Source organism: Oenanthe melanoleuca, chromosome 2, assembly GCF_029582105.1.
Source record: "Oenanthe melanoleuca isolate GR-GAL-2019-014 chromosome 2, OMel1.0, whole genome shotgun sequence".
Lineage (NCBI taxonomy): Eukaryota > Metazoa > Chordata > Aves > Passeriformes > Muscicapidae > Oenanthe > Oenanthe melanoleuca.
Window position 1 is genome coordinate 38,248,118 of NC_079335.1, and position 15,601 is coordinate 38,263,718.

Sequence of the window (15,601 nt, forward strand, 5' to 3'; positions counted from 1 at the left end):
TACAATACACAGTGCTTGCTGACACCCTGCACCACACAGCTGGCCTAATATGCTTTTCCTTCTTGAGCTTCCTTGGTTCTAGGATTAACCATGCTCCTGATTTGATAGGATCTGTGCCATGCAAATCATCTTCTTTCTCTTCAGACAGAAAGCAAAGAAGAGGAAACACAGCAATCGCTTTCACAGTACATTAGTTTTTCTCACAGTGCAGCAATTCAGACACAGGGTTCAGGCTCAATTTAGATGTTAAAATAATGACACAAACAAGAGGAAGCATCTTGAAGCAGAAACACCTTTTAAAGTTTTATTCTTCTCTGTGTGTATGTGCAGAAGTAGTCAGTTCCCAAAACAATCTGCATTTTCAAGCAGTTGATTAGCTCTCACCACAAAGTCTTCCACAGTGTTCCAGTGTAAATTAAACATTTGTTGCCTTGGTTTATTAGACAGAAATAACTGCACAATGGTTGAAACGTGTCCTATCATATATATACATATACCATGTATATCATAGCTAGAGGGTTTCTTAAGCCATTGCTCATGAAGGCAGATAAAAGGCTGAATTTGGCCATATGATATTGCAGAGTTGCTTCCACTTTTTACATGATTTATACCAAAAGATTGCACCTAAGACTCAGTTGGAGCTTTCTGATTGACACTGCAGTGGTGTGTGTATAATTTGCCCCTCAAACAGCAGCAGTCTGTGCTTTGCTTTCCTGAATGAGAGAACCTCTTCAAAGCAATGACATTCCTGTCAGACTGACACTCTCCCATGGATTATCAGAGACCCCTTCACAGCTTTGTGTCTTCCAGACAGCTTTGGGATACACTTTTAAGTTGCTCAGAAATGCTCTGCCTATAGAATCTTGGGTCTTAAAATTAATAATGATCATCACCACCATAATCTGATCTTTTATAATATAACAAATTTATTCCTATTTAAACAAAACGTCCCAAAAAAGAGATTCAGGGAAAGGCTCAGAGAATGATTTGGCCTGAAAAAACATTTTAATGAAGACTTTGGGAGGAAGATACAGTTTACTTCAAATAGGATAGTAACTGGCAAAGTGTGTAAGCAATGAATAGTGCACAGGACATGCAATGAGGAAGCCAAAGGAATACACTGATGTCAGAATAGGCAGCATTACAAAAGCAAGATGATTAAACCATTTTCCCAGAATGTGACATTGGGCATAGCCCTTTGCCGGTAGGAAGTCACTAAGGCTGAGGAAGTACTGCTTGTGAGCCAACAAAACAGGTTATTCAGGTTATAATAATCAATGTTATCATTTTCTGCTGGGTGTATATTAATGTTTACAACTTGTAAGTCTTATGACAGTTTTATTATTGGGGTCTTGCCTGATGATTCAAGGTATGAGCTGTTCAATCTCTACATAAATCACCTACTTTCTGAGCAGCACACTGGCAGACAACACTCTTGGGTTAAGTCTGTTCCCTTTCTTCACCCAGTACCATGCACTACATTGCAGGAGGCATTTTCTTCACAAATGAAAAATTAAATCTCTAAACACAATTCACTAAAAGACATTGTTTCTTTCTATTTCATATTCTTTAACACTTTCTGATTTAAAACAAAATTCTGAGGGACTCATCAATTTTGAGATTCAGGAGCCACATCTTACTATAACCATATATTTCCACTTCAAAACACAACAAAACACTATTGTCTTTGACCTTCTAAACTACAGTGCTTACTCACTACTTTTTTCCTTTAAAAGACAACAAAAAGCTTTGTTCCACTTCCTTGTCAGCTATCTACCTCCTTTTACAAGCCCTCTCTCCTCATGAGAAGGTATATTCTGGTCAATATACCAGAATTTTGCCAGTTTTGCTGTTTGATTTTGCTGTTTTGCAAGTATATAGGATCAGGTTCATGTCCACTACATTTTTGAATGACTCTGAAAATGAAATGATCCTTCCTTCAGAATTAAATGCTCATTTCAAAAGAATAAACTCACCCATCCAGACTTCTCCAAACTGACCAGCTCCAAGTTTCTTCACTAGTTTAATTGATTCCCGTGGAATTTCCCATGCATCTTTATCCCATGGTTTTTGAGGTTTGGGACTAATGCAAGCTTTTTCCAACTTTCTGCATAAGCCATCTGATTGCTCTGATTTTCAAAGAAAAAAGAAAATACAAAATACATTACTATCCTCTGCCACAGGACTTGAGACAAACATTACTTAATTGCACTAACCAGCCCACAATAATGTTCAAAATAACCAGATGCTATGATGAAAATGTAGCCTTTCTGCTGCCTCCATAAAAGTTTAAGTGCCTCTGATCTGAAATTTGGCATTCAGAGAAAAATTTAACAAAAATGCATCTGGTTACTGTCAGATTATTGAGGGGTTTTAGTATGATTTGAACCAAGTAAATACAATATCAGATGTTATTACTGACACTATGTTCATTAAGATGCACATTGGAGTCAGGTTTGGGATCTGTATCCTGAATTTGTCATTAGATTTTCTTGCAACATGGTTTCAAACAGATGTGCACACAAGCATAAGTAGGTCAACATTATTTTTCCTCTAGACACTGACCAGCTACAACTTTTATAAGAATGTTGAATAATTCTCAGGTTTTCCAGTAGTGCTGAACAGCTAGCACACATATCTAACTATGGAGAAAAATTTCATGGCCAAGTCCTCAGAAAGGCTTTTAAAATTTACTGTGTGATTTTATGGCCTACATTTTTTTTTGGTCTTGTCTTTATTCCCAGTTAAAGATTAAAAAACCTGCATTTTGGAGCTATCCAGCAGGAGGTTATGCAGAATGAGAAGCCAGTTTAGCAGCTAAAACATAGGTAGGCTTGTCTCTTCCTCTCCCCACTTTTTCTTTTTTTAAATAAATGTATACATTCTATGTGGGTGCAATTTTATTTCTTTGAAGTATATGAAAATTTCTTCCTTTAAAAATAAATAATTAAACACATTTGCAGGAAAAATGAAACCAATTTCATACTCAACATTAGGTAGAAGACAACATTCACAAGTCCATATGTATTTCTTTTAATTATGAATGAAAATTTTCTCTGAAATAAAATATTATTTACAATGCAGGCAGTTCCTATTATAGCTTCACCCTAAATTTGATGAATTGTATTATAAAGGTAGTCTTCATTTCACAGTGCTATGCCACAGAGCAATCAGCACTAGATCTCGTTATGGTAACAACAATACTTGGTTTCCAATCAGTATGTTATCTTTGATAACATACATGCCCAAGTTATTCAGGAAATAAAAAAAGGAAAGATAAATGCTTTGAAACAGAAGAAGAAATCCTTTCTTTTCCTTCACAAGAAATAATGGCTGCATTCTATTAAATAATTCACCAAATGCTTTAACTTACTTTGATAATGTTTGATCATATCATTGATGTTAGGGAAAGTTATTCTTGGGGAGATGTAAAATCCTCCATTGTCTAGACTCCTGATTTTGTAGTGCTTAATAACATCACCATGCTCTGGATCATAGTCTCGTATGGAGAGAGAATAGCTGCCTGTGGATAAAGGAATGCTCATTAACAGATAGCAAACTATCTACAGAGTCCACACATGCACAGCTGAACCTAAGAAAATCACCATTTTGTCTGCTATTCTTTTTGCTCCCTTATTTCCCCAAAAACCATTTTGCAATCCACAGGAGGAAGTTAGCAAAAGCCAGCCCTGAACGGGTCACCAAAGTGCTTACAGTCACACTTTCTTTTTCAGTCTTATTCAACAAACCCACTTGTTCCATATTCCAGGCAGCTGCACATTCAGTGACCATGTTTGCAGAAGGTCCCCCAGCTCGAGTAGAAGTGGCTGGGAGGACAGGACCAGGGCTGCCACCCTGCTCAGGCAGAAGCTGAAATCTGGAGATCAGCATTTTGAAAAAGGAACATGCTGGTTGTCATGGGCCAAACAGCAAAAGGATAGTTTGGGGATGGCTTCAGGCACAGAGGAGGGAGAGCTGATCTGTTGGTCTGCTAGATCTGTTGGTCCCTAGGCAGTTCTAGGGAGCCTAATATCATCTGGGGTTTAAATTGGGGCAGGAGAGCATCTACACAGCACTGGTTGTTTCTTCTACTTGTACAGATCTTAACCATTTTCAAAGGATAAAAAAGGATCTCACCCCTTCATCTCTCCTCACACACATACCCAGTGATTCTGGGAGGTATACTTTGCTTTACTCTGAGTACCCTTTGTAGAATTTAGGAGACTTTCTTTGAGAACTTCATTTAAGAGTCTTCAACTGAGAGCACAATGATATGGTCCAATTACAGACGATACCTAGTCAAGAATCTGCAGGATTAGAGCCAAAAAATTACCCTGTGGAGTGGAGGGGCATGACTTGCTGAAAGGCTTCACCTGTCTTCCTCTGGAGGATGCAGTGTTACAGCACCCAGCTGGAATATCCACCCAGACTTACAGTCAGAGTCCACAGGCTGGGACAGAACTTCCCATGCTCTTCTCAAAGTCCTGGCTGAAGAGCCTGGAGCCTCACTAAGCTTTTTCAGCACAAAGCTGAAAATTTTTTGTCTACAGCACAAAATTTTACAAAAAAGCTTTCTGACAAGAATCCCACTACCCTGTAGGAGTGAAAATGTTCATTGTGCACTAACTACAATTTTAAATTTGTAACAATGGATACAGACCCAATAATGGCAGACTAGAGAATGCAGCAGCTACTATTACAGTAACATGTCTTTCAATAAAGGAATCACAAACATTAAAAAGAGAAAAGAAGCCACTTCATTCATTCCTGCTCCTTGCCAGTGTAATCACATGCATAACACCTTTTTTTTTTTTTTTTTTTTTCTTTATCTCAGCTTTGGGTGCTAGCCTGCAACTCTCTTCTCTCCTTTTCTGGTGATTTTCTCGTTCTTCTCACTCCTACAGAAATGCAGAAAATTCCCCAGACCCAATGCCAATTTTTGTGTAGACAGACTGCATGTTTTTATCTCTATATCAATTCCAAAGTACCACCCCAAAACCCACCTTTTAATGTTTCACTTTCTCTGATAAGGAAAGCTCCAGGACCATTTCCAGGAGCCAGGAGTTGTCTTTCAGCATCTTTTCGGGTTATGTCTTTGAAGAACCATCTGAAAAGCATTTCAAAGAGTTAGAACCACCTCTTTTCCCACCCACAAAGGATACACCACCAAGGTGAAGAAATTTCCCAGAATTTTGAGACTGGGAGAACTCACTCTTCTGTTTCCAGGGTGTTTACTTTTGCTACATAGTTGCTGGGAATGAAACCTTCTTTTCTTGTCGTGAGGGATTTTGCCCTCCACCATTCTCCAGATCTGAAAAACAAAACCAACAGTATTCACAGGAAAGGAAAATGATAAATTTTTTTTTAGGTTCTAGTGTGCTGAGAGTTTTGCCCAGGCAGAAGAGAGAAGCACAATCTTTCCTCTGAAATCAAGAGCCCTGAGAAGCCACTGGTTCCACTGGATCAATGTTTGGTCACTGTTACACTGAGGCCAGCTGCCAAGTCAGAGAACCAGAGACTCAAAAATGGTTTGGGTTAAAAGAGACCTAAAAGATCACCTCAGTCATGGGCAGGAGCACCTTCCACTGCAGCAGGTTGGTCAAAGTCCCACCCAACCTGGAATAACTCCACAAAGCACTTGTATTTTCACATGAAGGGAGCTCACTTACCATTCATGTACCCATGGCATGAGTAGGATGTCAAAGCATTGTAGAGGGAATTAAATGGGCTCAAAGAAAATATGCAATACAACAATATTGTCATACTTACTCCTCAATAACTTTCAGTTTTTCTCCTTTTTTGAAGGACAAGTCCTCTTCATGAATGCCATCATAGGGATACAAAGCCACCACAATGACTCCATGCTCCTCTGCATCTACAAAAGCAGAAAGACAAAAGCACATTCACATCACTTTGCAGGCTGACTTGGGCACAGCACACAGCTGTGAGATTTCTACAGAAACATACCTTGGTTAACAAACCTCTGTCCTGGTAAGAGCTGTGCTTCTGGATTCGCCTACAATAAAATAGGTCTTTAATTAAGCAGTTTTAGATCTTTGTGATGATCTTATATTACAATTACATATTATACAGTTGCTTTGGTATCATCTCATATGTCTTAAAAGGAAATGTTCAGATTTTTTCTTGCCATTCTTCAAAATATGTATTATATATAAAAACATATATTATTTATATGAAAATATAAAAATACAGGAAGTCCCCCTAGATATTAAATTGAGGAGCTCAGACCTTGTGAAGGTGTGGCACAAGCTGTGGGGAGGAAGTTCACAGCTTTGGGACTGCTGCTGAAGAGGTTTTGGGTAGGGCACTTCAGCAGGACAGTTATTACCATGTAGCTGCCATGCTAAAGAACTACAAGCACAGTTTGCCACTAAGACTGTGCAGGGAAAAAAAAAAAGAGTAATAAAAAAAAGGTAATTTGTGATGTGTGTGCATCGACTGAGAGCACACTGAGTTCACTGTGTCAGCTGGGGAGAGAGGAGAGCAGGGAGCCATTCACACCTGCAGAGAGCAGGTCCCTGAACAAGGGCAGTCAGGAGACACAGTTTCCTCAGCACTGTAGAGAGGGGAAAAAACAGGTACCAGTCATGCTGCAAATTAGCAAACCCACTTGGTACCCAGCAGAATCCCCCTCCCAGCACCCCTCCTTCCAATGCCAGGCAGCAGACACTGAACACATGAGCCTGATCCTCCTGCAGCACAGCTGCTCCCTCCAACACTGACCCTCCACTCCCAACCTCACCTGCACACCTCAGGCAAGATTGAATAGTGGCCTTCAGTGAGTAAAGCTGACTAGAGCTGGTAAAAAAATCACTCATGATTACTTCAGCCTTTAAATGGAATAGCCAACACCTGGATCCCATAGCTACCCTTTAAAAAATGGATCTAAGCTATTTCAGGTTTTCTAATGTCATCTAGCATTCTTCTACAGACATAGTTATATCTACTCAAACATTGCCAAGTTACTTTTTTTTATGCAGAAAACTATGACAAACATAAAGGAGCAAACCACCCTGTTTTAATTTTATTCCTCTATGTACTTATTCATTGAGGCTGAACTGCACAACACTAAAAGCCCAGTTGTGGATTAAATAATTTGAATTTTTCCATGCATATGCTTTGGATTGAAATTTAAGTTATGCCAGTCATGTTTTGTTCTTGCTACAGGAATTCTCTCCTGGGACTATCTACTTACTGGCCTTTGCTGTTTATTGGACGTTGGATCCCTCACATAAATAGTTCGTTCAGTTTTACGTACTGGTTGATTCTTCAAATCTAGCCCATCTCCATGCAGATTCTCTTTCCTTTTTGATTTTATACACCCCATATTTCCTGTTGAAATAAAAAAGGTATTAAGCAAAATCATTGTGCCATGAACCAAGCCCTTTCCCATGAAATCATCTGGGCTACACAGTAAAAATGTGCTTCCTTTTCATAAAAAATAGCTCATGGGAAAAACAACTGAAGGTTAGGCCCACACACACTGATAGCTCTTTACAGTTGCAAAGAAAAGAAATTACCTTGTCTCAATTCACAGATGAAGTAAACAGTTACTGACCATTTCTTCAGAGCTTTTATATTTTTTCCCCAATCTATCCCTCCCTGCCCAAACCCCGTGTTCTGATACTTCTCTGAGCTTTGGAATGGACATAACAAAAAATGCAATTATTGTAGGGATAACTTTTATTTATATATTTTAAAGAAAACACTATTTTGGGAGACATAGGAAAAAATTCCTGACAAATTTCTGAGAACTGCAGCTTGAACTAGCAATGCCTGTATCTCCCCACTTCATTCTGCAGATGCCAGTCTAGCAGGGAGCTCTGTTTGATCCAAATCCTGTCTCACATGAGGCTGATGACTTGTGCAGCCCCAGCTCATGGCAGACATGCAGCTACAGTGACCTCCAGTAATGCATTTCACACAGCAATGTTCTCCCTGTGTCACAGCAGCCTAAAACAGCTGATGTGTGTGCCAGTGATGGCAGATCACCACACAAGGATCTCTTTTTCAGTATCATTTAGAAGGCTAATCCTTCTCTCAGGATGTGCATCCATGCTAAATCAGATGAGATACAGCTGTTTAGCATCTGCATGACTGGAACCTGACTGCCAATCCTGTGATACAATTACATAGTACTCTAGAAAATATAAATACAACATTATCTCTACAATCCTCCCTCTGAGGAGAGTAATTATACTTACTCTTCAAAGAATCCACTATGAGTGCTTTTCAACCCTCTCCTTCCTTCTCCTCTCCCTCCTTTCAGGTCAGTGCTCTAATGCTAGGTTCACAGTCACATTTTTCCTTGCAGGCACACAGTCTCACTCCCCCCTGCCCTAATTAATCTTTAAAGCCAGTTCTTTGAAGAACAATGTAAAACCTAAAATAAGAACTCAGTGCAAATACAGGCTCAAGCAAACAAACACAGCTGGAGAAGCTAAAGCAGATCATAAGACTCTCATCCTACTTTTACCTTCATCTTTAGGACAGAAAAAGTTCATTGTAGTGAACAGGTCAAGTAGTAGTAGAAGTGTCCATTGGCAGACACAACTGTTCCAATGGGACAATAGCTGCCTTGCAGCCACAAAAATGAGACAGATTGCTCTGGGTTCATATTGAGTTTCATACTTTTGTAATAATACTTATGATAATCACAATCCTAGCTGATTGCAAAAATAAACCAAGGCAACAAGCAGTCCCACATGGCAAGCCTCAACTTCCAATATCATCTTCACTTAATGTCCTATCCTGCCACTGAGAAAACTCTACATAATGACACATGCACTGTCCTATCCACAGGCAGAGTGTTTTCTTATAAATATGACAGGAGGATACTTCCTCTCCTACCATTTCTGCAAATTATCTGTCACTTATTGCCAACACATCTAGGATGTCAATAAGATTTCAGCAGTGATCTGTGATCTTGGTTTAAAGCAACATCAGAGCCCATTGCTCCCCTTCTTGTCTTCCCCTGAACTAAAAATAAAAGGAATCCTACCTATCTTATCAATAGGCACAGACCAGGCAGAGAATAAGAGTTTCCTTTTCTTGAGTGTCAACATTTCAGTGTTCTCACACTTATTTGAAAGCACTGGAGCACATCTTTGTAGAGAAGCTTCCCTTAGAAACAAACATCTTTAATGCTTAATTTTAATGCTTTAATTTTTTAATGCTCACCTCCACCTAGGTTACATACTAGTTGTTTTGCAATACTGAGAAGGATTTTTAGATTTATTTTATTTATTTATAACTGTGGGTATGTAGATGACTCTTGTTCCTTCATTAATGGTTCACAGGAAATTTCTGTACACCCACAGGCAGACTGGTGTTTGCAAACTCACTCTAGACATCAAGAAGGCCAGTGTTTAATTACCTGCTCTATCTGCAAGATCAGGTATTTATCCACTTAAGTGCTAACCTTTTTGTTCTTGAATAGTTCTGCTTCTACAGAACAAACAGCTGAAGTGGAGGGCATGAAGTAATTTGATCCAAGTTGTCAGCCAAAAATCCCTTTCCCTATTCCTGTAAGAAAGCTGAGCACATCTTTAGAGACTGCAGCATGGCCAGTGCCAGTGTAAACTCAGAGAAAAGCATTTTTTACCCAGATTTTTTTTCTGCAGCTGAAAGCACATGAACAGCTGTAAGTCAAACCTGCTGTGAGGCTGTGCTGGTAAGCTCAAGGTTGGCATTTGCTCATGATAGTAATGATTGATCAGTAATAACTATGCTGAGGTGCTTTGAAATCACACAGAAGTTTCCTTGATGCCATGTGAAATCACACAAACACAGTTTGTGAGGTGACCCTTGTGGTGGCTTCAAACAAGGAGAAGATCCTGAGCTCCATCATGAAGCACTGCTTTCTCTGGGTTCTTTTCCTCATAGAGATGGAAGTCCACAGTCCTCACAGGACTCAGCTAGTTCTACATGAGCAAAAAGCCCCAAGGCTGGTGCTGGAGCCCAACTGGTTTAAGCTGGTTTAAGGTGTTTATTGCCCCTTTCACTCCAGTATAGCCTCAAGGATTGAACATTTAGCAGGAGCCAGCTGGTAACAAGGGTCTACCTAAAGGTGAGTCCCACACTGCATTCTCCCAAAGCAGCCCCATTCTTGCACTCCAGTTCTGCTCCAGAACATGGATTACAGCTTAGCATGTGGGCAACTGCTTTAGGAGTGGGATCCTGACCTAACTAAAGTACCAGTGCAGGGAGGAGGGTATAAGTAAATAAAACATTTCATTTGCTCTAAATGTTTATTTGCCCAGCACTCTCTTGTTGTGTCACAAGCAAGTGTTCTGTGCAGATAAAAAGAGAAAGAGAATACAGTAAGCAAAGAGCAATACAGAGAGGCCAGCATCAGTACAAACCAAACTCCATTATTCCTTATCAGAGATAAAAATAATTTGTACATCAGAGAAAATGCTGCCAGTCCCCCACTCAGATGTTTCCCATTCCAACAGTTCTGCAATGCAGGAGACACTGATTCCTATTCATGCTTTTCATTCATTGTCCTGTCCACAGCTCTAGACATGAAAGATAAATACTGAATTAAAAGAAATGCTATTCAACATAGCTGCTAATCTTTATAGATAGATACCTAAAAAAGGAACAGCTTCTCTTTTAAGAAAGAGCATACTGTAGTCCATGGCTAAAAGCTAAACACAAGTCCTTAGGTTAACAGCTGCAGCAATGAGACAAGAATTTAGGTTCAGGCACCTTTCAAAAGCCACAGGATTATCCATAAGAGCTATCACATAGAGCCTCAGCAACAGGTTTTCCAAGACACTGATTTTGAAGTCTACATTTGCCTTGAATTTTCCTTCTGAATCTCCTATCTCATCTTGCTACTACAGCCCTTGGGATTTAATTCCAAAATGGTTTGGGAGGAGTGGAATTCAGAAAATAATGCAGCATTCTTCCAGGGTTAATAGTTGCTGTCTGTCCCCCAAATAGAATTGCTTTATACACCTTTTTCTACACTTCCAGCAAAGTAATGTGTCTAAAGACACAGTAATTCCTACTGCAAGCAGTCAAGTTTCATGTGACCATCACCTGTCCATCTGCAGCATTTGGGGCTTCATTTCCCCGCAGTGCTTCCCTTTGCATCCTCTACAAAGGTGATCCCATTTCTTGTTTTGTGTTCATAACCATTCTCTTCCTTGTGATTTTTTTACAGACAACATATATGATGAATATTAGAAATTATTTCCTATGAAACCCACTTGAAATATCTGGTCTTTTCTTGATCAAAGTCATGTCTTCATGGAAATGATTATCAAATCTTCATAGATTATACTTTGGCTTTTCCAATAATAAAGTAACTTTAAAAAAACATTAGAACTACAACACTGAGCATACAAGCTCTACTTTATCAAAGAAGTATGTATTTTATCCAATAAATATCTATTGTTGAAAAGGTCAGTAATCATGTATCTAAACACCAATGCTCTATATGCCTTAGGGTTTTAACAAATATATACATATGCATTTTAACAGGTACAAAAGTAAAATAAATTAGTAATCAATTGAGTACAAAGAGTAAACTCTTCATTTAAACCAAAAATTTCTCATGCATAAGAATAAGAAAAAAAATTAATACCCTCAACTTACTCTGAATCTTGAATATTACTTTATATTTAAACTTCTGAACCAAAGAACAGAAGCAACTGTTTATATCTACATGTAAAAGCCCAACTGGTTTCAACCTGGAGCTTTAAAGGGGGTTCAGAGAGCAGAGGAGTAAATAGTTTTATTTTTAATACCACTTTCAAAATTTGAAAACAATGCCATTGCCCTCCTTTGTTTTAGATATTTCATTCTGGCCTTTAGTGCCAGTTGGTTTGCTGCTACTTGGCATGTTACAGTCAGAGGTAACACAGTGATGTTTTCATCAGATCTCCTCAACTCCTGTGCATTTCCCTCAAGGTCAAGGCAGAAGTGTCTTGAAACTCAGAGTGAGCAACTTAGATTAAAACTGCTGAGGAGGAAGAATCATAAGCCTGCTCTGCTCAAGGACACAAACATCTGCTTTATCAGAAGCTTATCCAACATCCTGTGTCACTTCAATCAACTCTTCACATTTATAATTCTATGAAAAAATAATTTTAAAATCTTAAATGTAAGGAGTTCATTTACCTTAGCTGTCATGCTTACCTTCACTTTATATTGATCTGCTTCCACATCATCTGTGCTACCCAGGTGTTGCCAGGACCTCCTTTATCTCTGTTATTGGGACTATGAGGAGCACTATTTCTGGAAAACTTGGGTTCATTTCTGACCCATCATCACATGGCAAATCAACTGCCCAGGAATACAGAGCAGGAGTTTAACTAGGGGTGGTAAAGATCAGCAGTGGCTTATCAGTACTGCTCTACACATATTTGTGCCAGTGAAGATTTGCCACTAGACCATGGTGAAAACAGGAGCTACAGAAATAAATTATCTGTGGTTGGGAGCAATATGAAAGCATCAACTGAAGAGAAGTTGTTTTCTGTACCTCCCCAGTCTCAGATAAATATATACAATATATTTATAACATTATCCATGTATATACAATATTATGTATAGATAATACATTTATAATGTATTAATATATAATATTATCTATAGATACGCATTTTAATTTTACTGTAAGTCCTGACTGTCTGATAACTTTCATCAAATGAGACTCATGCAAATTTAGAAATCTGGGGTCATCTTTCATTTTGAGCTTGTTTCACTTCCTACATCTTGTTTTTGCCCTAGCAACTAGCTAGGGGAACTTTAGCAGTTTCTTCTTCTTCTTCTTCTTCTCTTGCCTTTCTGCTAAAATGGTTCTGTACATCTCAGTCAATCATTGCCATGTGTATTTTAACATTTTTTTAAATTTAGCTTATTTCTGTAGGTCTGGATCACCTCATGTCTGCATCTCCCAAATGGAATTTATCCATGGATAAATGGGCACAGACACACTTGGGCATAAATCACCATGTGCTCCCTGCAATGCTTATGGAAAGGAGCATGGATAACCTGAATCTACCCAGTGTCTGGCTGTGACAGACTTGCCCAGTGTGGACTTCCACTGGTCCTCAGCTGTGAGAAGCTGTAGTCCAGCTGCCAGCATTTAAAAGAAAATGGAAAAATAATGGGGGGAATTCTTTTAACTGCTTCAAATTTCTTTGCAGAAAAGGTGAGACAAAGTTAAAATAATATTTTGACATACATATCTATAAGCAGGTGAAAAAGAGAAACAAGCTAATCCCCAGTGTAACCAACATTGCCCTGGTGGAAAAGTATGCAACAAGCATGTTACTGTAATATTTCCTCAAATCTGGTCTCACTTAAGCCAATCCCTCAAATTTTCTCTGCATGTCTGTCAGAGCAAGACAACATAGCTATCTAGTTTATCAACCATGATTAGAGCAAAGGACTACAAATTGCTCATTGGGAAAGGCAGATCTGTTCTGGGCAGCACAATCACATGGCACAAGCTCAGAAGCAAGTTTGCCATGCTCCATTTTTAGACAGATTAATGGATGATGGTGGGGAAGAACAAAATATTGTTGCTGAAAGGTTTCAGAGCCTCCTTCCACTTGGCGTAGAAGCTGTCACGTAAGTCCCAGTCTTAAAAATGTTTTGGAGACAATAATGGCATTTAGCCCTTCATCCACTTGGGAGATTTGGAAGAAGTCACATCTTTTTCAGCTTCAATTTGTGACTGTAAAGACCAAATCCTCTCAGTTTTTTCCATTCCCTCTGGTTATCCTAGCAGCCCTTCTCCACATCTGTTTCACTTTGAACCCATCCCTCTCAAGTTGGAGCTACCCTGGTGTTTCAAGACGATTTTCAGCAATGCCTTGAAGCAAATAGCATTACTATTTCTTCCATCTACTGAAATACATCACTCAATAAATCCCAGAAATTTATTTACGATTTTCAAACTTTCATCACATTGGCCTTTCACAATCGTATGGCCATCCAAAAAGACATCTAGGTTTGTATCACTTTTCATAACGACAAACAATTGTCACAGCAGACTTTCCTATCTCCTGTGGCATTATCTTACACCCTGATATTAAATTTCTCCCCATTATTTTCCCAGGCTATTCATTGTGCATGATATTCTCAGCCACCTGCATGTTTCTAATGCCTCTTAACATCACAAGGGGCCTCATATTTTTTCATTACAAATGCAAGTACTTTTTAAAAGTCTCAATGCAATGCTAATGTAACACCAGGAAACAGAAAGTGGTCCTGCTAGTGGTTCCTGTCTGCTGCACTTCCCCTTGCTCTGTTTCTTTCACAATTCCTTCCTTAGCAATTGAGATCGAGACAAATTCTACTTTGTCCATGCTCAGACCATTTTTTATGCTTTCCTATATCAGTTACAGAAAGTATCACCATACCACTTTCATGCTCCCAAACACCTGCATTCCTACCACACTCATACCTCTATCACATTTCTAGTTCCTCTGCAATGCTCAGTTTTGAGCCCTGCACCAGTTTTTCTGCCTTTCCTCTTCAGAGCTCTGATTCCCAACATTAGTGCACAAATATCTCAGTCCAGCTACACCAGTCTGGATTATCAGACACCTTCCCTGAATCCTTTACCAAACTAAGTACTGTTCTCAATTAAATTCTCACCACCTATTCCTCTGTCATTTGGGTCCTGTTTTTCTTTCCCACATTTGCCTTTGTATTGAAATTAGGGGTTAGAACTCTGCAATATTCATACCTCAAGTCCACTTCCTTAAAATAAAAATTCAAGTGACAACAGGGCCAAAAAGTGTGCTGCCATACAACTATATTGGAAGTGGACTGTGGAAAGAATAGAATAGAATAGAATAGAATAGAATAGAATAGAATAGAATAGAATAGAATAGAATAGAATAGAATAGAATAGAATAGAATAGAATAGAATGATTTGGGTTGGAAAGGACCTGCAAAACCATCTAGTTCCAAGCCCCCTGCTGTGAGCAAGGACACCCTCCACTAGACCAAGTTACTCAGAGACCCATCCAACCTTGGCCTTGAACATTTCCAGGGATGGGGCAGCCACAGCTTCTCTGGGCCTCAGCACCCTCACAGTACAGAATTTCTTCCTAATATCTAATCTAAACTTGCTCTCTGCCAGTTTAAAGCCATTCCCCCATATCCAGTCAGTCCATGCCCTTATAAAGAGTCCTTCTCCAGCTCTCTTGTAGGTCCCCTGTAGGTGTTGGAAAGCTGTTCTCCTCTCCAGGCTGAACAACCCCACCTCTCTCAGCCTGTACAGCAAAAATCCCCCAACAGCTGACATAAGAACCAAAAATTTTGGTGAGATAAAATACCTGGAGCATGCCATACGGATGCTGTATTGATGTGTTTCTGAAAAAGGCAGACCTATTCAGAGCAGCAACATCATATATCATATCATATATCATCTCATATCAAATAAATCTTTTTCTCCTACACTCCCCATTTAGATTTGTTTTTTCTTACTAGATGAGGCTTTTTAGTGATGCATTACCCAACATGAACTAACACATTGCTATACTAAATGGCAAATAAGTGACTTATCACATCTCAAACTTCCAATAGGAAGGAACACTTTGGTAAAACTAAT

At 39.1% G+C, this 15,601-nt stretch overlaps 1 protein-coding gene across 5 annotated transcripts in view; it reads right to left on the reverse strand.

Moving 5' to 3' along the window:
* The window catches only part of LYN (LYN proto-oncogene, Src family tyrosine kinase), a 50,141-nt gene that overhangs the window by 21,444 nt on the left and 13,096 nt on the right, over positions 1-15,601 (reverse strand). For 3 of the 5 annotated variants that reach the window (XM_056484395.1, XM_056484398.1, XM_056484396.1), the window contains exons 2-8: positions 7,217-7,353; positions 5,968-6,016; positions 5,770-5,875; positions 5,213-5,311; positions 5,004-5,107; positions 3,374-3,523; positions 1,977-2,129 (exon numbers count right to left, since the gene is read on the reverse strand). In XM_056484395.1, the coding sequence (XP_056340370.1) occupies positions 1,977-2,129; positions 3,374-3,523; positions 5,004-5,107; positions 5,213-5,311; positions 5,770-5,875; positions 5,968-6,016; positions 7,217-7,348 (793 nt within the window). In that variant the 5' untranslated portion in view covers positions 7,349-7,353. The remainder of the gene's footprint in view (positions 1-1,976; positions 2,130-3,373; positions 3,524-5,003; positions 5,108-5,212; positions 5,312-5,769; positions 5,876-5,967; positions 6,017-7,216; positions 7,354-15,601) is intronic. The other 2 variants (XM_056484399.1, XM_056484400.1) reach the window with 1 other exon arrangement.